We start from the raw sequence: 23,259 nt of genomic DNA on the forward strand, positions 1-23,259 counted from the left end.
AGTCCCTTGGGGGTAATCTTTCAGGGGCCACATGTTGATGGCGGGTGAAGTCAGAGCCAAAAGTGCTCTGGATTAATTTATCTAGAATAAAAACCACTTTAATCTTCACTATGGCTATCTCAGGTTAGAATTCCCATTCCACCTCAAGAGCATTCCTCTAGAACAGAAGGGGGAAGGTCCCCTCCCCTTTACAGCACAACACCCATTTCACGTGTGGTTATAGTATTTTCCAACCCAGTCCTATACAGGAGTGGTGGGTAACCTGTGGCCCTCTATATGTTGTTGGATTCCAGCTCCCATCAACCCCAGCCAGTGTAGGCAATGGTCAGGGATTATGGGAGTTGTAGTCTGGCAACATCTGAAGGGCCACAGATTCCCCATCCGCTTTATAGACCTTCTGAGAAGTAAGCTGTAGAAGTTACTCCGAAATAAGTATCCATAGCATTAAAAATAATGAAAGAAGAAAAAAACCACAGACTACGCAGAGAAGATTAGGTGCAACCATTTACGAAGATGTTACAATGGAGCTTACTTGTGCATTGTTTATTCTTTTAGATTCTCTCAAGTGCTACTTGATATTGTTAACAGGGAAGGGGTTTTATTTCTGGTCCATACATGCAGCAAAAAGAAATGATAGAATCCGGAGGGGGTAGTTGAGTGGACTGTGAAAAACAGACAGGGACACAGGAACCCTGAAAAAGCAATGAAAAATATATAAAGAGCTACTTATGAATGAAAAGTTGAAGAGTACATATAAAATGAACATGTATATGTGTATAAATGAACATGAACAATAGATCCTGTTGTGTGACAATTCCAGTTTCTCCAAACACCTCAAATGTTGGCTTGCATCCTTTTTCATACTTCATCAGAAACAAAAAATGGATAATTTTTCACAGTTGTTAGCTGTAGATCCCCCTTTACAGCTTCTTATTTGATTTTTCCCAATTGTATCAATCTGGTTCATCTGATGTGGTTCAAGACTTTAAATCACTGGAGCTATACCAGCTCCTGAAGATTATAATCCAAAAGTAAATTTGCCATAAGTTGGGATCGACTTGAAGGCAGTCCATTTCCACTTTCAAAGTTTCCAAATTTGAACAAAAGGTAACTGCATGTTGTTGCTCAAGATAGTCTCCTACTCAACAGCAGAGATCATTCATAGAAACATAGGAAGCTGCCTTCTAGAGTCAGACCATTGGCCCACCTATTCAGTATCATCTTCACTGACTGGCAGCAGCTCTTCAGGATATTAGGCAGGGTTCTCCCCTAGCCCTTCCTGGAGATCCTGGAACCATCTGCATGCAAGCAGATGCTCTACCACTGAGCTACAGCTCTTCAGGTTTGTTCTTACTCTTGGGGACCTTCTTTGTTTTGGTAAATAGACTGTCACTGCAGGTGTGCATTTCATGTGTCTGAATGCTATCAAACAGTCAACAAAACAAAATGAAATAATTCCCCTGTAAGTAGAAACTAGCAAAGTACATGCTCACCTTGTCTGCTTTCTTGCTGCTGTTACAGATTTTACTTACAAAGAGTTTTATATGGGGAATAGTCACAAATGTGGAACATACTCCTGCAGTCTGAAGGGGTACCATCCCATTCAGCACTTTGGGCTTCTGCTGTTCGTGTAGATCAGACCCTAGGGCTAGAGCACATCAACATCTGCCTTCTGGGATGTTGCAAGCCTATACTTGTGGTTTGGTTATAAGGAGGCAAACTGCACCTACCTTACTTATTATTGTCCAAAACTACAAATTCAAGCAACTGTTAATACCTCTGCAGTGGAATGTTCAGTCTTTGCTTCTGTGGGAGGACAGAGGCAAAGCATATCTTTTTTTATTATTAAGTCACTCCACCCATGGCTGCGCCTGAGAGATAACAGTTCCGCTATTGCTGACCGCAAAGGCTCTTATCCTATCTTGAGTCCTCCTGTGACCCATAACTTTAAAAGCAACATTGGCCAAACATTTGCAGAAATAGTAGAGAGAGAGAGTTGGTGTGTGTGTGTCCCAACAACTAACTTTGGTTAGGATCAGAGCACTACTGACAGCCTGATACTTCCACACACTGGCACAGAAGGGACAAACTCTATGTAGGCCACATTCATACCATATATTTATTCTACTTTAAACAGTCCTGGCTTCCCCCAAAGAATCCCGGGAAGTGTAATTTGTGAAGGATGCTGAGAGTTGTTTTGAGACCCCTATTCCCCTTATAGAACTACAATTCTCAGAGTTCTGTGAGATGACACACTGACTGTTAAACCACTCCATGCCTACATTTGAAGCTTGAAGCCAAACAGCCCTCCGGTCCCCCCATGTCTGAGTGGCCCGGCTAGATCAAACCAAAGGCCCATCCAGCATCCTGTTCTCACAGTGGCCAACCAGATGCCTATGGAAACCCCATAAGCAGAACATAAGTACAACAACAATTCTTCCCACATATGCTCCCCAGCAACTGGAACTCAGAGGCAAGCCACCTCCGATATTTGAGGTAATCCAGCACATGGCCACTGCAGCCACTGAAAGCCTTATCTTCCATGATTTTGTCTAAACTCCCTTTAAAGCCATCTGACTTGGTGGCCATCGCTACATCTTGTGTTAGCAAATTCCACAGTTTTAACTATGTGCTGTGTGAAGAAGTTCTTCCCTTTTCTTTGTCAGAAACTTGGGAGTTATTTTCAATCCTTCCTTGTCTCTCGAGGCCCAGGTGGCCTCGGTGGCACGGAACGCTTTCTACCACCTTCGACTGGTAGCCCAGCTACGTCCCTATCTGGACAGTGATGACCTCACCTCAGTTGTTCATGCTCTGGTAACTTCTAGGTTGGACTACTGCAATGCGCTCTACGTTGGGCTGCCCTTGAAGATAGTTCGGAAACTACAGCTAGTCTAGAATGCAGCGGCCAGACTACTGACGCGGACCAGAAGGTCCGCTCATATAACACCCGTTCTGGCCCGTCTGCACTGGCTTCCTATTTGTTTCCGGGCTAAATTCAAAGTGCTGGTTTTGACCTATAAAGCCCTACACGGCATGGGACCGCAATACCTGGTGGAACGCCTCTCCCAATACGAACCTACCCGTACACTGCGCTCGACATCTAAGGCCCTCCTCCAAGTGCCATCCCATCGAGAAGCTCGGAGGGTGGTGACCAGAACTAGGGCCTTCTCGGTGGTGGCCCCCGAATTGTGGAATAGTCTCCCCGATGAGGTACGCCTGGCGCCGACGCTGCTATCTTTTCGGCGCCAGGTGAAAACCTTTTTATACTCCCAGGCATTTTAAAATGTATCTTAATAATTGTTTTTATCGTGTATTTTGAACAGTAGCTTATTATTGTTATATTTTTATGTTGCTTGGTTTTTGTTGTTTGTTGTTTTGATTTTTGATTCTGTTATATTTACTGTATTTATATATTTTGCTTGTTTTATCTTTATGTACACCACCCAGAGAGCCTTTTTGGCTTAGGGCGGTATATAAATTAAATAAATAAATAAATGAATGAATGAATCTTGCAACATTCAGCTTCATTTAATGACCCTGGGTGCTGGTATTATGCTTTTTGAATGATTGGGGTATATCTGGGTTTAAATACATGGATCTGTTACTCGCACCTTTAGGATGGGCCTCAGGTCCACTGGGTTCAATAGAACTCGTTTCAAAATTGTATTTATTTATTTATTTATTTATTAGACACCCATCTGGCAGGATGACGCGCCACTCTGGGTGACGTACAGTAAGAAAACTTATACTGTAGTACACTCAATATAAAAGCATATACAGAAAGGTTAAAATCACAACTAATAACTGCCAAACCTGATAAAACCTAGCCCACCTCGACAGCCTGATTGAAGAGCCAGGTCTTCAAGGCCCAGCAGAAGCACATCAAAGAGGTGGCCTGGCAAAGGTCAATTGGTAAAGAATTCCATAAGGTGGGGGGCACAAATGAAAAGGCTCTTGTCCTAGTCCTCACCAGTCTAGCTGCTTTAACTGGTGGGATATCGAGTAGGCCTTTCATGGTTGATCTTGTTAAACAGCCCCCCTGGTGATATTGAAGGCGTTCTTTTAGGTAGACTGGGCCAGCATCATTTAGGGTCTTAAAAGTTAAAGTCAATACCTCGAATTTGGCCCGGGTGACCACTGGCAACCAGTGCAGCTCCCTGAGGACTGGAGTGATATGATCTCGGCGGCAGCTGCCTTTAATCAGGTGAACCGCCGCATTCTGCACCAGTTGCAGAATAACCATGCTCAGAGTCATTAAAGCATGCTCAGAGTCATTAAAAAGAAGTACTTAAATAAACTTAACAGAAAAAAACCAATTGCCCTATTAAAAGTATGATGCATACTTGATACAATTTCATTGTTGACGGAAGAAGTGACCAAGGGTTAGTAGTGCATTTCCTATCACAAATGCATTCCTGGAGTTTAGTTTAGGCTGGAGAGGTGTGGCCCTCCAGATGTGGCTGGACTGCAGCTGCCACAATCCTTGGCCCATTGGCCATGCTGCCTGGAGCTGGTGGGAGAAGTCCATAGCATTTGGAGGACCACAGGTGAGCAGCCCTGGTTTTGGAGGGGAGGGAGAAATGGCTACCAATAAGCCCTGATAGAGTGGCCTGCCAAGTCTTCCTATCTGGCGGCTGGGACTCTCTTTGCACCACAACCCGTCCCCAGCTGTGCCCTTCACTGGCCCTGCTTTGTTACCCTTCTTGCGTGCTTTTGTCTGGTTAGAATGTGTCCTTGAACTCTGATAATGCTGCTTGCTTGGATGGAGGCTAGAGAGGGGTGGGTGCAGGAAGCCTACTGTAAAAGATAACATTTGCATTTGTTGCTCCACCTACTGCTGGCATGTGACTCCTGGAGGGAATGCAGCCCTTGGACTGAAAAGGTTCCCAACCTGTGACAGAGGCTTATAAAATTATGAACTGTGTGAAGAAGGACATTTTTCTTCCTCTCAATATTAGAACTTGAGCCTCGCCCACAGGAATTGTTGGCAATACGTTCAGGATGGGAGTGGGCAAATAAAAGGAAGCACGTTTTCCACACAATGCACAATTAAGCTGTTAACTTTCATGAGATGTGATGATGAGCTCTTGCTAGCAAGGCTTTAACAAAGGATTCGAGTCCAGGGGTGTAGAACCTGTGGTCCTCCAGATGCTGCTGGACTCCAACTCCCATCATCCCTGACACTGACTATGTGGGATGAGGATGATAGGAGTTGAAGTCCAACAACATCTGGAGGGTAACAGGTTCCACACACCTGGATTAGGCAAAGACATGGAAGAGAGGTGCACAGATGGCTGATAATAATAATAATAATAATTTACAAATTTGTTAGAATACAATTGATAAAATATAATAATACAATATAAAAAACAATACATCTGCAGCAACAATATTAAAACTGGGCAGGAGGCATTACAGTTATAACAATTAACCCTCCCCGGATACCCCGAAGGCCTGCTGAAAGAGCCAGGTCTTTAAGGCTTTCTGAAACACATTTAGGGAAGAGGCATGCCGGAGATCTTGTGGGAGGGAGTTCCAAAGAGTGGGGGCCGCCACTGAGAATGCCCTCTCTCTAGTACCCGCCAATCTGGCTGTTTTTGTTGGTGGGATTGAGAGAAGGCCCTGTGTGGCCGATCTTGTTGGGCGGCATAATTGGTGGCGTTGAAGGCGCTCCGTGAGATAAACTGGGCCGAAACCGTGTAGGGATTTAAAGGTCAATACCAACACCTTGAATTGGGCTCGGAAAACAACTGGTAGCCAGTGTAGGTCGAACAACACTGGTGTGATGTGATCTCGGCGGCGACTATTCGTAAGTAGTCGAGCCGCCGCATTTTGTATCAGTTGTAATTTCCGGACCGTTTTCAAGGGTAACCCCACGTAGAGCGCATTACAGTAGTCCAAACGAGAGGTGACCAGGGCGTGTACCACTAGTGGGAGCTGGTGAACAGGAAGGTAGGGTTGCAGCCTTCGTATGAGGTGTAGTTGGTACCAGGCTGCCCGGCTCACTGCCGAAATCTGAGCCTCCATGGACAGCCTGGAATCAAGCACAACCCCAAGGCTGCGGACCTGGTCCTTTAGGAGTAGACTCACCCCGTTGAACTTCAGGTCAATGTCGCCCAACCTTCTCTTGTCCCCCACAAGTAGTACCTCGGTCTTATCAGGGTTCAACTTCAGCTTGTTCCTTCCCATCCATCCACTCACGGATTCCAGGCACTTGGACAAGGTCTCCACAGCCAACTCTGGTGAAGATTTAAACGAGAGATAGAGCTGAGTGTCATCCGCATATTGATGACACTGCAGCCCAAATCTCCTGATGATTGCCCCCAGCGGCTTCATATAGATGTCAAATAGCATGGGAGAGAGGATAGAGCCCTGTGGCACACCACAATTGAGAGGCCAAGGGTCTGATACCTCCTCCCCCAACGCTACCTGTTGGTACCTGTCGGACAGAAAGGAATGGAACCACTGTAATACAGTGCCTCCAATTCCCAATCCCTCCAGGCGAAGCAGAAGGATACTGTGGTCCACAATATCAAAAGCCGCTGAGAGATCGAGGAGGACAAGAAAGGTGGATTCTCCCCTATCTAATGCCCTCCTCAAATCATCTACCAGAGCGACCAAGGCTGTTTCAGTTCCGTGACCAGTCCTGAAACCCGATTGGTATGGATCCAAATAATCTGTTTCATCCAAGTGTGCTGACAACTGGTTGGCCACCACTCGCTCAATGACCTTGCCCAGAAATGGTAAATTCGAAATTGGGCGGAAGTTATCGAATACTTGGGGATCCAAGGAGGGCTTCTTTAAGATGGGCTTTACAATTGCCTCCTTGAAGGCTGATGGCATCACACCCTCTTTCAAGGATGCATTTACCACCGCTTTGATCCCCTCGCCCAATTTCTCTCTGCAGCTCACAAGGAGCCACGAAGGGCAAGGATCAGTAAGATAACCATCACAATAGCTAAATGGAACTTAGATGTACAGAGGCAGTATAACTGAAAAGCAGGCTTTGGGGTCGAGGTCAAGGGCATCACTGCAGTGCTTGGATTTCCAGGGGACAGAGAGGACCATTGATACCTTGCGTTTTGTGATGGCCCTCTTCACTACTGTTTTAGAAGGTTATGGGGGCAGGATTTGGTTAAAACTGGAGAAGTCAGGACGGTAATTGTTGATTTTTCATGAAGGGTCCCCTGCTTTCCCACTTATACAGTAATTCAAGCACCAGCATCTCTTTCATATGCTACTTTTAAGCTTCCAGATACATGTGGCTGTTAACAGAGGCAGCATGCAATGCTAATCAAGGAGAACCTGCAGAAAGGATTGCTCCTCTTCATGGTTCCAGCCAACAGCCGTGCCCCTTTCCAGGATATGCCATTCCATTCATCCTCTCTTTCCCCTTGGTTTTCTATCCCCGCCCCAATCAACAGTCAATGAGCATTCTATGCCCACTGAACATGCTCAGTCCTCATTGGGCTGTTCCCCTCCCTTCCGCAACAAACAAAGTTTCTAAACCTTTTTTTGTAATATCTTTTATTGATTTTCAAAACAAAAACACAAAAAGCACAACATATCAAAGTACTAGGAAACAGAAAATACAGATAAGTATTTATCTTCCAGGGAATCTGAAGCACTGTTTACTGCGGAAGCGCCTGCCACACCTGGCAAGGAGCACTATTCCAGCCACACCTGAGAGAGCTGCCTGCAGCAGCTGCAATCCAGTAGTCAAGGAGCCACATTCTGACTATGTCAGAGTATGCACCCCCAGCACCCCCTCACCCAAAAAAGACTTCGTTAAAAGGAGCTTCTTTCCCGGAGGATTTGTTAACTGAAGTACTACTGTACTTTCCTTTTCTCCTCTATTCCTCTGAAGAACTTGGAGCAGGGCACTCCCCTCTCTTGTTATCAGCAAAACCCTGTTAAGTTGCATAGGGTGAGAGAGTGACAGACCCAAGGTCACTCTGTGAGCACAATGTCTTGGTGGGGATTCGAACCCAGGTCTCCATGGGTCTAGTAATTACTGAGCCGTACCAGTATTGCTTGCAGCAGTGGCAGTAGGGTTGCCAGGTTCAGGGCCTGAGACTGATCCTGTATCTTTAGGAGAAGAGAAAGTCAGCCAAGTGCCGGTGTTCTTGCAACTCTGTAATGGGAAAAACCACAAGGTGGAAATTTGTGCAGGGGGGAAGGGAGAATTCCACCTTGTGGTTTTTCTCATTACAGAGTTGCAAGAACACCTGCACTTGGCTGACTTTCTCTTCTCCTAAAGATACAGGATCAATCTCAGGCCCTGAACCTGGCAACCCTAAATGGCAGGCAGCTGAGTCTACCCACCATTTATATTTCCCACAATGCAGCAAAGTTGTTCAGAGAACAGGGCTAGATATTTAAAGAGGCGGGCAGAACAGATGTTAGTGATGCAGACCTACTAAGGTGCTGGGGCTCTGGCAGCTGCCCACAAATGCTGGGTGCCGATGCCAGCCCTGGCTCTCAGTGAAGCACATGGGAGAAAGGGCTTGTATATTGCAAGGCCTCTTGGGCCTGCTGTAGAGTCTCTATCAGACCATCCATGTAAGGACCTAGGGGAGGTTTTGCTCTTGCCGCAAGTCTTCAAATGCAGTGCTGCAGGGGGTGGGGAACCATAACTCAGTGGTAAAACACACACTTTGCATGCAGAAGGTCACAGGCTCAATCCCTGGCATCTCCAGCATGAAGATGTAGAAGACATCTCTGCCTGAGCCCCTGGTTTGCAGTATAAGGCAGCTTCCCACAGGAGTGATTGGTGGCTATTAACACACATGGTGTGTGCACATTCCAATTGTACTGCAGCCATTAACTCCTACAGGGAAATAACATATTGCATTTGGGCACACCACGATGGTAAGGGCAAAAATCTGCTCCCTGTCTCTGGTGACTCCAGCCTTCAAGAACCAAGTCTGCCCTTATCTACATAGCCTTGCCTTGAGTGTTGTCTCTTGGTCATAGGACTAGAGTGTGACACAATGCAGAGTTCTAGTTTTTACGAATATAGATGGTCCCTAGCATTAGTCCTTGAGCAGTGCATTGTATTGGTAGCCTCTTTTACTGTCGCTTTGGACAATTACAAGCCTTCCCTCCCCTCCCTCTCTCACCTAGTCATTATCGTTCCAGTGTGGCCTATAAAAGTGTGCATGAATTCAAAGTCTCAGCTTTTGTTATTTTCTCAAAAAACTTGGGACCAATAAAAAGAAGATCTCAGGCAATATTCCTTGAACTTTCCTTCCTGTATCAACATACACAAACTTGCTGAACTCCATAAATGAATCCAAAGTAACCTTTGAGTTCTTGCAAACGTAAATTGCACTGATCAGCAATCAATCTGAGTGATTAACATTCTCCTATAAATTCATAGCACAGGCACCATTCCAATATCCGTAAACAATACACTTGCAAGTCCACACAGCCAGGGCTAGATCTAAGGGCAGATGACTTGGGAGACTGATGTGTGTGTGTGTGTGTGTGTGCTGTGCTTAACAGATGCCCACCAAGCTATATATTATTGTTTGTTTTATAGCACCGTCAATGGGCATGTCATTTTACACAGAACAAGAGGGCAAGCCTCTGCCCCAAGAAGCTTACAATCTGACATCTGATACAGGGGAAGACACTGGAGGAAAGGAAGGCAGGGATAAACAGGGGAAGAAAGTGCCATTAAGCATAGTTATCACGCACTGAACTCAACAGCTGAAAAAAAAACAGTACAAAAGCAGTTCACTTTACAACAAGTGGGTTGCGTTGTATTTTTAAAAATGGAAATGGAATGCCTTCAAGTCGTTTCCAACTTATGGCAATCCTATGAATAGGGTTTTCATGGTAAGCAGTATTCAGAGGGGGTTTACCATTGCCTTCCTCTGAGGCTGAGAGGCAGTGACTGGCCCAAGGTCACCCAGTGAGCTTCATGGCTGTGCGGGGATTCGAACCCTGGTCTCCCAGGTCGTAGTCCAACACCTTAACCACTACACCACACTGGCTCTCCTTGTATTTTTAAGCTTGTCATTATTATTGCTATACTCATAAGCATCATCTGCTGCATACACACCATATATTTAAAGCACCCTCACCCCAAGAATCCTGGGAACTGCAGCTTCTAAAGGGTGTTGGAAATTCTATCTCTGTGAGGGGTAAACTATAGTTTCTAATATTTTTTTTCCTTGGGGGCAGGGGAATGTCCACAAATTGTGCATGAAAATTGTGAAATGGTCTACATATGCAATAAAAATTAGATATTTAAAAAATTGAACAAATGGAGGGGAAAGGGCACCAAAGATGCTCCTTGACTGTCTGCCATAAGAACATAAGAAGAGTTTGCTAGATCAGGCCAGTGTCCCATCTAGTCTAGCATCCTGTTCTCACAGTGGCCAACCAGATGCCTGTGGGAAGACTGCAAGCAAGATATGTGTGCAACAGCACTCTCCCTTCCTGCAGTTTCCGCAACTGGTATTCAGATAGACCCATAAATAAGGGGCTGCCAACAATAAGCCCCTGTCCATAGTGCCTTTCAATCTAATTGATCTTAGTGGTGGGCTCATGAGCAAGACGCTGAGGCTGGTCTTAAGGCCTGAGCAGATTCACATGGGTGTAGGTGGTCCTTAAGATAACTTCCTGGTTCCAAACCATTTAGGGCTTTAAATGTTAAGATTTGTGCTCATGATATGGCATCAGGGCAGTTCTTGCTTTCAATGTTATTTTTACCACTGCAAAAGTTTCAGGGCGGACATATATTTCCAATCAGTGCATGTCTTATAACGTCCTGCTGAAATCCTATAAATTTCATACCTCAAATGTTCTGCTTTATTTTTTGTCCAACTTTTGTTGACTACGGTGACACATGCCTTAGTTACATCCCGATTGGACTACTGTAATGCGCTCTACGTAGGGCTGCCCTTGAAGACTGCTCGGAAACTTAAACTGGTACAAAGAGCTGCAGCCAGGATGTTAACTGGAGCTGGGCTCAGAGAACATACAACCCCGCTGTTGTACCAGCTCCACTGGCTTCCAATCTGTTTCCGAGCACAATTCAAAGTGCTGGTTTTAACCTATAAAGCCCTATACGGCTTAGGTCCAGGCTATCTGTTAGATCGTGTCGCCCTCTATGATCCTGTCCGAGCTTTGAGATCATCTGGTGAGGCCCTGCTCAATATTCCATCCTTCTCACAAGCTTGCTTTGTAAAAACACAGAATAGGGCCTTTTCAGTGGCTGCCCCTAGATTGTGGAATTCCCTCCCTAGCGAGGTTCGACTGGCTGCCTCACTTTCATCCTTTCGTGCCCAGGTTAAGACTACTTTATTCAGACGGGCTTTTAACTAATATTGTCTTTTTAACTTTTACTGATTTAATCTATTTTTAATTGTTTTAAACTGTATATTGCTTGTTTTTAATTGATTATGGTTTTTATTTGTAAGCCGCCCTGAGTTCCTTGGAAATAGGGCGGGGTATAAATAGTTTAAATAAATAAATAAATAAATATACCACAAGACCCCTCTAGATAGCATTAATGCAGCAACATTGGGGAGACATTGCAGAATAGCTAACAAAGTGGAATGATGTGCAGCCTCTGACGGATTGCACCCCAAGGGAATGTGCACCTCCATGGGGAAAAAAAGTTCCCCACTCTTAATCTAGTCTTTATGCTCAATTGTGCTTTTTCAAAGTGACTGTCAAAGGTCCTGTTGTCTCTCCAAGGTCTTCTGGGGGAGGGGTATCATCTTGAGCAGTTTGCAATGAGGCATAATCTAGATATAATAGTGCTAACAATACTTAGCATTTCATTCTCTTGCGGAATATCTCTTGGCTTCTGAACTTCTTCTCTAAGGCACCATGGGTTATCTCACCACATCCTGCTGTCATGTGCCCCTCACTCCCACATTACGCTGATCTTGGCAGAAATTCTGCCATTTCTCACACTCCTCGAGACAGGGAGATAGAGAAGCAAGGCAGATGGACAAGCTGGGAATTCCCACAAACCCCCACCCCTGGCCAGGTTCAGTCTTGTTGTCCCATCATATGCCCAGCTTCCTCATACAGGTTGAGTCCCTATTTCCCCACAACATGCAGCTAAGCTGGTCATGACCGAAAGCAAGCTCAGCACACTGTACTCCTGAACTTCTTCACCTTCCGGTTTCCCTCCAATTTGCTCTTGTAAAGACAAGAAAGCTAAACCCGTGATGAGACCTTGGAGGGAAGCAGATAGAACCAGATCTATGAAGAAAGCAGGAAGTGATCATATTTGCTTCTAGAAAGGCAGCCTTCCCCAACCTGGTGCCCTCCAGATGTTTTGGACTACAACTTCCATCAGCCCCAGCCAGCACAGCTGGAAGAAGGGAAGGAATTAAACACTGGTCTTCAGCCTTGGGTCCCCAGATGTTGATGGACTACAACTCCCATCCCTGACCATTGATCATGGTGTCTTAGGATTACGGGAGTTGTAGTCCAACAACATCCAGGGACCCAACGTTGAAGACAAATGAATTAAACCATACCAGCGCAGAGTTACTTCCCTGAGAACACAAGATGGAGTGGGGTTGGTGGTCCTGCCTTGCGCATAGCGCGGAATTATGTGATAGAGTTCTGAAGTGGTAGAATGGACCAGATCACTTCAGAGTGCAGACGGGGGAATCACGTGTTTAAATGTTCCCAGGAAGTAGGAAATCAGTCATGAAAGGAACAAGCTGTACAGAACCTTTCTCCCTCATGTGCTAGTTCCTGATGGGTACGAATGCTTGAAGAAACTGCTTTTACATGGGGAAGAATGTTAAAATAGCAAAACCCCTCCCCCCCAGTCTGAAATGGGGCAGTCCTCTCTACCACCTCATTCTAGTGCTTGGGTAGACCTGGCCTTACTGAAATCTATGGGGACTGCATAGGACTTGACTGCATGGAGTGCTTCTCAGAAGGCTTCCAGACTGTCACTATATTCAGTTGCATACCAGCAAATTCAGGTTGTGCAGTTTAGTTGATTGGGAGGTCATGTGCAGCAAACACACTTCCCCAAAAGAACAGACTTTTTGCAATAAGAAAAGTGGCAGAAAAATTCACTGGAAAATGTGAGATCTGACCCAACATAATCTAACCTCCCCACAAACAAATCAGAATGAATGCTTAATAAACAGGTCGTCTGGAAGTGTCCTTAGGGTGCATCCACACCATATATTTAAAGCATATTATTTCCCTCAAAATATCATGGAAACTGTCTTTTTTTGAGAGCGTTGGGAATTGTAGCTCAGTAAGGGGTAAAGCACAGTTCTTTGGAGGAAATAATGCACTCTAAAAGTATAGTGGGTACCCAGCCTTAGACCAGCGCCACACAAACACAAGGAAGTGTGAAAAAGATACTTCCTTACCATTTTAGAGAGTGAATGTTTCATTGAGGAGAAATCGTACCTTGGCGCAGGGGCTGCATTTGCTTTGATTGCTTGGGAAGTCCCTCAGCCTTTGGAAAAGGTCATTACAATACAATAAAGCAAACTTTAAATCGACAGAAAAACCAGATTTAGCAAAAACCATTAAAAACAAATTCAAGAATACAATCGTTTTCTGAATTCTTCAAAACTACCTTTAATATTGCAGAAACCAAACAAAGGGCTGAACATGGTGGAGTACCAAATCTTCATTCTTGATCTTGATGTCCAAAACCTCATTCTAGCAGAGCAGGTTCCAGAATGCCTTCATCTTAGGAATGGGGTTTGAAGCTGCCTGAAGCAGAGGAAGAACACCACAAGAAGAAGAAAAAGAGAAAACAGAGAGGGAAGAAAAAGGGGAACATTGACAAAGATGCTGAATAGGCCCTCTACCTTGGAAAAGTGGTGGGTATGCTCAGCCTGCCCTGAAATTAACCCCTGATGCTGTATGAGATTGAGGGGGATATCTCTGTATCTCTGCTCAGGGTGGTGGCCTGGAAACAGGGTTATTTTTCAAGCACATATGGATAGTACATTATCACTTCTCAGCAGGAATGGTTGGAATATTTCCCTAATCTTTTGCTACTAATTTTATTCCATGCCATAGACATATGTGGGCTTCTTTGGATGTATTGATTCTTCTCTGTTGGACTGTCCCCAAAACGACTTTATATAGAATTGATCTTTTGAAATTGTTGTTGTTGTTGTTGTTGTTGTTGTTGTTGTTGTTGTTATTCTTGTAAACCTACAGATCCAGCTAGAAATGATTCCGAGAAAGAGACCTCCCATTTTGCTGGAATTACAAGAGCTCTGACGCCCTGGTTACTGCAATCACAGGCATTGCTAGCTAGTTATTTTTAGGGGGCAGTGTTGCATAGACAGAACAGCCTCAAGGCCTCCGGTTGAGAAGAATAACAAAGAATGGGGGAGGAAGGGGAAGTGTGAGGCACTTTTTCTCCCTCCCTTTTTTGCTGAATCATTCTGAGATTTTTTTCGTTTTGTGTCAGTTTGTAGAAAGGAGGTAGTTTTGCTGAGTCATGTTAATGAGAGAAGGGGGAACTTCATTTAATTTTTTAAACCCGTGTTTTGTTTTGTTTTGTTTTAAATCCCTCTAGAGAACTCACTGGTCCTAGCTAGCTTCTCTCTAATCCAGGTGGAGGGAACATTTGGCACTCCAGATGTTTGAGAACTACAATTCCTATCAACCCCAGCAAGTACGGCCAATGGTTCCCCACACCTCCTCTAATCCATAAATTGGTGGGTCTCTCTTACTAATCCCAGTAAGCCTGATTCTTGCCACCCTTCTTCATCCCTAGGCACTCTTGTTAGCTCTATTAATCTAGAAACCCAAACTTTGGTTTCTCTGCACCTCTTGTTCTGAATTAAGGTTGTTGTCCCTCCCCCCCAAACAGCTTCATACCTTTATCAAAAAGCAGATATTCAACAGGTACAGCTTTCTTTCCCCACTCCTACTGTGGGACACTAGGGAGGGAAAGCTGCATCTGTTGGAATGCAATTAAAGGAATCTGTTAAAGCAGGAATGAGGAACTTTTGGGCCTCCAGATGTTGTTGAACTACAACTCCCATCATCCCTTGCTATTGGCCATGCTTGATGGGGTTGATGGGAGTTGTAGTTCAGCAGCACTACACTTGAACGATCATCTTACCTGTTATATATACCCAGGTGATCACTGCGCTCTGTAGGTGAGGGACTCCCCACAGAAACCATCTTATCAGAAGGTCCATTCTGCTCAACAGAGGAAGCGGACATTTAGTGTTGTACTGTAGACGGGAAAAACCCTTACTGAATTTAACACGTAAATTTCAGTGGGGTTTTTCTCCTGTCCTAGGTAAATCTGCTCAGATGTAGACATGCATAGGATTGTCCTGTAAATCAGAGTAAGGCCCATGTATAGAATCTGCTGGCACTGAATTTTTAAAGAAATATCCTTTGGTATCTCTCTATATGCACTAATCCAGGCATTATACAGAAAGACAGATTTGACTGCTAATCATATTCCACACAAACCCACCTCTCTTGACAACAATTTCAAGGCTCGAAGGTTGCAAATCGTTGAAGATAAGTGGAACTTAGCTAAACAGTAACGACCCACAAAATCAGGCTCAAGCTCGCCTCCCCCTAGCAGGCAAGAAGTCCTGAGTCCTTCCTAGATCCCCCTCCCAGCGCAAACAAAGAGGGCGGGACGTAGCATTTGCACTCAGCACTGAGAGAGGTTTTTGGAAGAGCCTTCCAGAACTGCCTATAAAAGCCTCCACCGGGGCGCTCCCGCCTTAGACCGATCCATTTCTGGCTGTCGTTCCTTTGCTCTTGCTTCAACAGTGCTTGAACGGAGCAGGGTCGTAGCCGCAACCCGCACCAATTTCTCAGCCAGCCTAAAAGCCGACGTCGATTTGCGCCATGAGCTCCCAGATCCGCCAGAACTACCACACCGAGAGCGAAGCGGGCGTGAACCGCTTGGTCAACCAGTTCCTCCACACCAGCTACAACTACCTGTCCTTGGTAAGTGTCGGTCCGGAGAGGAGCGGGGGCCGAAGCCATGATGGCCTTAATCCTCTTTCTCGTTCCCCGTCTATACAAGCCTATGTGCGTGAAGCATCACAAGGGAAGTATGTGTAGTGGGTATGGAATTAGCCTTGTAATAAAAATACTTTTGCTTTTCACGGGTGCATACTGGGTAGAAATTCAACAGGTAAAGATTCTTCCCTGGTGTGATGTATTACTCTCCTGCATCACCTTTTGCTATTGCGTAATGCAGCCTTTGGCCAGTCTGGTGCCCTCCGGTGCTTTGGACTACAACTCCCATCAGCCCCCTTTAAAAAAAAAAGAAAAGCTCTAAACCCATTATGTCTGGCTTTCCTCTCCTAGTTCATAAGCCATAAAAGGCTTCCTCTTTAGGGTTTCTAGGCTTCAGGGGTGTCTCTTCCCTTGCCCCCTCTGGAACTCTAGCGGCGTAATCCTTTTCGTCTGCCATTTCTATTTTCCCCATCTCTTTCACTAAAGGACGAAGGTATGAGAGTCATATATGGGCAACTACCTTCCAACAGCTGTCTTTTCTAAATGGTTCATCATATCGGGGTGTGATAAAACAAGAGAAAAATATTCCCAGCGCTCCTTTATAATCAATTAATAAGCTTTGGGTTTTTTTAAGTATGGCTACTTAGTCTCAGTGCAGGAGGCTGCTTTTGTCTTTTGGCTGGTGTTCTCTTATGGTGATGTATGTGTTTTGCCTGCTCTCCAAGAGAGGCGGAGAAAGGGCCTCGAACAAGATTGGATCTGGCTGGCCTTAGCTTGCCCAAATGTTTACTCCTTCGGCTGTAACACTTCAGCAGTGGATAAACAGGCACAGAGTCGACTTTACAACCGAGACGGTGTGGGCTGTCTTTCTAGCATGAATATCTTCAGTGCTCTTCTGCATCAGAGGCGAGGAAAGGTTTTCAGATGGAAGGCCCCCCTCCCCATGTGGGCAACATTACGGGGGCCACACGCCCGAGGTGGGTGGGGGCAGAGGCAAAAGTGGGCAAAGCAGCAAATGTAAATTTTACCTTTATACAGTGACTAATTTGAACACACTAGCACACCCTTCTGTTACCTCCCATCCAGGGAAAAACATTCAAGAGGGGGTAGTCAGTAGGGCTGGAGAAGTGGTGTGGCTGAGGAGGGATGTGGCCTGAGGCGAGAGCCCCAAGTGCCACCAGAGAGGCCTGGAGGGCAGCATTTGAGGCCTAGGTTCCCCATCTCTGCTCTTAATTTCTTGCTCTTCCTTTCCCATCCCTTAGATGTCTGCATACACCATACAGTTAAAACATGTGGCTCATGGCTTCCCCTCTCCCACAAGAATCATGGGAACTGTAGTTTACTCCTCACAGAGCTGCAATTCTCAGCGGCCTTAATAAACTGCAATTCCCAGGATTCTTTGGGGAGGAGGCTGCGCCATGTGCTTTAAATGTTTAGTATGCAGCCTATAGCCCTACATTCTGGAGTCCTTGATCAATATATGTACCCAGCATCATGGCTCTTAGTGGTGCCTAAACTGTCTCTTCCCACGCAGGTGCAAACTGCCTGGGCTCTCCTTGCCACTGCAGCCGTGCTTAAAGTGATCTCTGTGGCTGCACAGTTGCTCTTGGGGAACCCCATTGGGCACTTCTGTTGTTTTTTTCTTCTAGTCATTAGGGTTATTTGTTTACTTCCACTACTGGAGACATTGTGGCTCTCAATATCATTTCCTGGGTGACAACAGTGGGAGAGGGCTGTTGCCCTCATGTTGTCATTGGCATCTGACCACTGCTGGAAGCAGGATGCTGGGTTAGACCAAAGGCCTATCCAGCAGGGCTCTTGCGTTAACTCTTTAGTCTACCTTAGTCACGGCATCTGCTCCTTGCAGGGCCTGTAGGCAACTGGTCAGGCACCCTATTGTCTTCATTTGGAAGGGCCCTAGCTCAGAGGTAGCGCATCTGCTGTACATGCAGAAAGCCTTAAATTCAATCCCTGGCATCTCCAGGTAGGGCTGGGAGAAACCCCTGCCTGAAACCCTGGAGAGCAGCTGCCAGTCAGTGTAGACAGTACTGAGCTAGATGGACCAATGGTCTGACTCGATGTAAGGCAGCCTCCTGTGTTCCCTCCCTGCCATGCCTGTTGCCTGCTCTTTCTTAGTTCCTTCCCTCAAATGTATCCTGCCCAGTTCTGTGTTTTGGTGGCAAAGTCCACTCTGCTCCTGTTTACCCTTTGCTGCATTCCCTTGAGTTGTGCTTCTGAACAAACAATGTTGCCAAGATGAGGTGTTAATGATTAAAAAAACCCACCACAACCAAACATCTTCCCACCCGTTTGTTTAAAAGGCCTGTCCAGTTCCATTCCCTGTAGAAGTAAGCAGGTGCTATGGAGACAGAAAGAAATATTTATCTTTTAAAAAATTATTTTAACTAGACTTGGATCAAATCTAAAAGATTGACAGTATACCAGTTTTAGATATTTTAACTTGTCATGGCTTCCAACCAAGCAGTGTTGATAACTCGGAGGGCTCTTGATCTACTTGACAGAACTAGAGACATGAAGGCCTGGTAAAATTTGGGGAGAGAAATCTCCCATTTTTGCCCTTCCCCCCAACCCATAAAAGTCTTTGGAGGGGAAAAAAGGAGAAAAAACTTTCCCCTCCAATTTTCTGTTTTTCCCCCTCAAAGCCCTTGCATCTCTAGATAGAACTAGCAGTTCCTAAATGAGGAAAGGTTAGAACATTTGGGGCTTTTTAGTTTACAGAAAAGGCAAATAAGGGGCATGGGGTGAGGGGTATAAAATTATTAATGGTGTGGACAGCATTAGGCAGCAATTCCAACCCCTGACCAGCAGAGGCGGGGCTTTATGGAACCGCACAGCCACCATCGCATCCATAGCTCTGACCCTCCTGCTGGCCAGTCTGGAAAGTGAGGAAGTAAGAAATAATGCCCTTTGCTACACCAGCTTTCAGTGAAGGGGCTGGGATTGGATTGGAATCCACTGCAGGTTTTAGTGAGTCCAAACTTTCAAGGAGCTATCCAAGGCTGGCACCTTGGACAGCTCCTCAAAGTTTGAACTAAAACCTGCAACAGATTCCAATGCCCCACTGATGTGGAGCCACCAGTGTTGCCATGTGACAACACGGCTGGCTTGGGATCCAGCAGTTCCTGTGCTGGCCTTGCCCTTGAAATACCCCATTTTAGGATGTTTTGCTGGCGCTGCCAGTAGCTTCTGCCCACTGCTGTTTGGGCTAGTGCATTGGGGTGCTTCTCGCTCATGGAACCAGGCAGGGCTGGGTGGAGGGACATCTCTTCTCCCCCTCCAGCACGATGGATTGTTGGAGGAAAGGTGGGATATAAATGTAGTTTGTCATGATATGCCTTCAAGTCGATTATGACTTATGGTGACCCTATGAATCTTTTTTGGATATATTCATAGGGTTTTCATGGTAAGAGGCATTCAGAGGTGGTTTACCATTGCCTTCCTCTAAGCCTACGGCACCCGGTATTTCCTGGCAGTCTCCCATCCAAGTACTAACCAGGCCTGACCCTGCTTAGCTTCCGAGATCAGACGAGGTCGGGCGTGATCAGGGTAATATGGCCATAGATAAATGTAGTAGTAAACAATAAATAAAATCTGGAATTGAACCCTAAGACAAGCGTTAGCCTGTGGAAATGATGGCTGTGTTGCTCTTCATGTTTGGGTGAGTCACAGGTTCCAGGCGACAAGAGCTGTAAATTGTGGGGGATCTAGCGTTTATCTCTTGTTTTTTGTTGGTTGAGCCCAGATCTGAAACCGTTTTCTCCCTTCCTTTCAGAGTTTTTATTTCACCCGGGATGATGTGGCTTTATCCAAGTTCTCCTCCTTCTTCCGGCACCTCTCTGAGGAGAAGCACGAGCAAGCAGAGAAGCTCCTGACCTGCCAGAACCGCCGCGGTGGCAGAGTTGTCCTGCAGGATGTTAAAGTGAGAGCAGGGGGGTGTGTGTCTTGGCTAGGAGGGAATGACATGACGATTGGGACAAGTCAGCTTGGGGGGGGGCAATGGGGATAGCCATTAAAGGAAGGGATGGGAGTGGTGGGGGAGGGGCTTCCGGGTAAAGGGGAAGGGCTTAAAGCTGGCTGGAAGCCATGCCCTTTGAACATTGGCCATTGGAAAAGGGTGGAGAGAAAAGGAAGCCGGCCCAAGGGCATTGGGGAGTACCATGATCCAAAATAGGGAGATGTTGTCTTGGATGGGATCATACAACTTGTGGGGTAAGCAGGATAAGGTTGGTTCCATAAAGGAAGCCACAGACCTGAACTTACAAGATCTGAACAGGGTGGTTTGCAACAGATGCTATTGGAGGTTGCTGATTCATAGGGTCTCCATAGATCGTGACTGACTTGAAGACACGTAACAGCAATGGATAGTGAATGGCTCAGGGTCTTGTTGAGCTCCCATTTGGGATGGGAGGGAAGGTTAGTCAGGTTATTGGCTAGAAATACTGTAGTGTTTTTAACCCTTTTCAGAAAAGCTTGAATTTCCTCTGGACTTGTACCAGCTCTCCCACAATACACCGTTAATGTGTGCTTATGACATGGTCTTCTGAATTATGTTTTATTTAAGTACATGTAGTATCTCTTCCCCCTCCCCCACCTTGAACATGGAGCTCCCACAATCTCCCACCCAAGGCACTGATGGGGTCCACACCCACTTAAGCATCAGTAGTACTGTTGTGGCATTCGTTGTTCCCAGGCTGTTTGCTGGGGACAATGCTGTGGATTCCATCTGCTGATCTGCGTGGAACTGGTGGGTGGATTTTGTGCCTTGGAGCTGCAAGATTGGGTTTAACCGGTCTCTTAATTCTAGTGAGGTTGAGATAGCTGGTTGAGTGGGCAACACTATATGGCTATGCTGAATTGGGAAGGGGAAGTTTAGGTTGAAAATGCAAGAATCTCTGGCACGGCTCTACTTTGTCCTGTAACAAGTGCAGAATGTTAACTGATACGGACAGAAGTACAAGTACAATTTAAACCAGAACTGTCACTAGAAGCTAGAATGATGAAACTGAGATTATCATACTTTGGACACATAATGAGAAGACATGATTCACTAGAAAAGACAATAATGCTGGGAAAAACAGAAGGGAGTAGAAAAAGAGGAAGGCCAAACAAGAGATGGATTGATTCCATAAAGGAAGCCACAGACCTGAACTTACAAGATCCGAGCAGGGTGGTTCATGACAGATGCTCTTGGAGGTCACTGATTCATAGAGTTGCCATAAGTCGTAATCGACTTGGAGGCACATAACAAGTGCAATAAAACGTTGCAAGGTATCCTCTTAGTAGGAGCACTACTGTTCAGGGTACAACCAGCCCTCGTCAAGGATCCTATAAGAAACTCGAGGACATTCCATCACCTCCTTTTCCACTTTTCTTTTCCAGCTGAAAAATATTTTGCTGCTGAACATGCTCAGTTTTCATTCAATTGTATTTGGGGTTTTTGCTCCCTTAAGCTTGAGTGTTTTTTTTTTAAAAAAGGTACTTCTGCAAACCTTTCTCCCAAGCATGCTGTCCTCACTGCCCCCTTCTTAGTTCCATTATCATTTGGCACCCGCTTGAGTTTGCTATTAGCAGAAACATTAGAGTTGTTGATCCTGAAGGTGTATGTTGCAGGACATAAAGACTGTTGGTTTTGGGGAAAGTTGGGCAGAAGGGTATTGCAACTAGCACACTATCTCACTGGTGCTCTCCACTATTAACTTCAGAAGCCAGAACAGGATGAGTGGAATAATGGAGCTGCTGCTATGGAGGCTGCCCTTCAGCTGGAGAAGGGTGTGAACCAGGCTCTGCTGGAGTTGCACCAAATTGCTTCCCGCCACACAGATCCCCATGTAAGTACTGCAGGAGAAAGTTGCCAGGGTTGGGTTCCAGGGACCTTCTGTATTAATGCCCACTCATACACTTATTACAACTGCAGGCATCTTAGAATATGTGTACTGCTTTACGTTTTGGGACCGTTCATTATGCACACTGGCTTAATTGCCAAAATTGCCGAGTGCCGAAATACTTGCTCCACACCAGCTTATCCTACACAGTAACAATCTCCTGCCCAACTTGTAAGGTCTTCATAGATTTGTGTGCAGATTTCTTAGGAGCTACATACTCGCCATTCATTTTTTAAAAAAAATAAAGGTAGTTGGGCTGCTGGCTTTGTGGCCGTTGTCAGTTTCTTCACTTGGCATGGGATACGTGCAAGCATGATGGGATGTTTAGTCCATCCGTTTCCAGGTGTGTTAATCTGCTGCAGCAAAAACAGTATGGCACCTTTAAAGACCATAGTCTTTTAAAGTGCAAGGCTTGGTGTTAATCTGTATCAAGCTTCCTGAGTGAGCCCCTAGAGTCCAGAGGGCGTGTGTGTGTGGTGCTGGTTTAGGAATGAATATGTTGTGTTTGAATCTCCAGCTGTTTCTGTTGCCAACCTTATTCTCTCTCTTCTTCTTCCTCCCCCCCCCCCCAAAAAAGATGTGTGACTTCCTGGAGACTCATTACCTTGACGAAGAGGTGAAGCTGATCAAGAAGCTGGGAGACCATGTGACCAACCTCAAGCGTGTGCGTGCCAAGGAGGACGGTCTTGGCGAATACCTTTTTGACCGTCTCACCCTGGGCGATTCCAGCGACTGAATCTAGAGGAGCCAGTACCCTCCCAACTCCTGCAGCCTTGTCCACCAAGCGTGTTGCTTTTGTTTACCCTGTTATCTTGAAAGCTGGCTGCTCCGTCAATGAGGCCTCTGTACCCTGCCACAACTTTAGGGAGGGAAAAAGTCTAACTGGCATTAAATAAACCTGGCATTAAGCACTACTAAATTGCATGACTTGTGTGTATGTGATAACTAGGGGGAAGCTGGTATGGCATTTAGGACTCTTCTACAAAATACCTGTCTTAGATCAGTATTTGAATGCATTTATCTTAAGATGCTTAGAACGGAAAAGATTACCTTGTTGGATTGTATAGCAAAGGTCTTTTAATCCATCATTCTGTGCGTGAAAGGGGCATCATCTCCCGGTACACTGTCAACAGGGAGAATTTTGAGTGGACCTACCGATTTCCCTTCTGAAGTCCACCACGCTATTGACTTGACTCAGACAGCTCAGCTTACTACCTATTTATCTCACCCTTCACCTAAAGAGCTTCAGCTGGCACAGCGGGTTCTTTTTCTCTTGTGCCTCGCCTCCCATTTCATCTTTGCAACAACCTTGTGAGGTAGATGAAACACATAGTGAGTGGGCACTCCATTTGGTGAACATCATAGCTGAGTGGCCCCAAGATGAGGTTTTCCC

At 45.7% G+C, this 23,259-nt stretch overlaps 1 protein-coding gene, 1 long non-coding RNA gene and 1 pseudogene across 4 annotated transcripts; 1 reads left to right on the plus strand and 2 right to left on the minus strand.

The window, feature by feature from the left end:
• Positions 1–529: 529 nt before the first annotated feature.
• LOC133367288 (uncharacterized) lies at positions 530–15,942 on the minus strand. 3 transcript variants are annotated; one of them, XR_009758561.1, is made up of 5 exons: positions 15,461–15,942; positions 15,095–15,174; positions 13,583–13,722; positions 13,371–13,459; positions 530–692 (listed from the first exon to the last, which is right to left on the minus strand). It is a non-coding gene; the product is annotated as an uncharacterized LOC133367288 (long non-coding RNA). The 3 variants fall into 3 exon arrangements; XR_009758562.1 differs by having other exon boundaries at positions 13,411–13,459; positions 15,095–15,314; XR_009758560.1 differs by having other exon boundaries at positions 15,095–15,314.
• Positions 15,710–22,785, plus strand: LOC133367286 (ferritin light chain, oocyte isoform-like). The gene is made up of 4 exons (XM_061591357.1): positions 15,710–15,948; positions 19,757–19,903; positions 21,687–21,812; positions 22,444–22,785. Exons 1-4 carry the CDS (start codon positions 15,847–15,849, stop codon positions 22,600–22,602), a joined length of 534 nt encoding a protein of 177 aa, XP_061447341.1. The 5' UTR covers positions 15,710–15,846; the 3' UTR covers positions 22,603–22,785.
• Positions 19,429–19,547, minus strand: LOC133368155 (5S ribosomal RNA; annotated as a pseudogene).
• Positions 22,786–23,259: the final 474 nt, after the last annotated feature.

The sequence above is a fragment of the Rhineura floridana genome, chromosome 11, assembly GCF_030035675.1.
Source record: "Rhineura floridana isolate rRhiFlo1 chromosome 11, rRhiFlo1.hap2, whole genome shotgun sequence".
Classification (NCBI taxonomy): domain Eukaryota; kingdom Metazoa; phylum Chordata; class Lepidosauria; order Squamata; family Rhineuridae; genus Rhineura; species Rhineura floridana.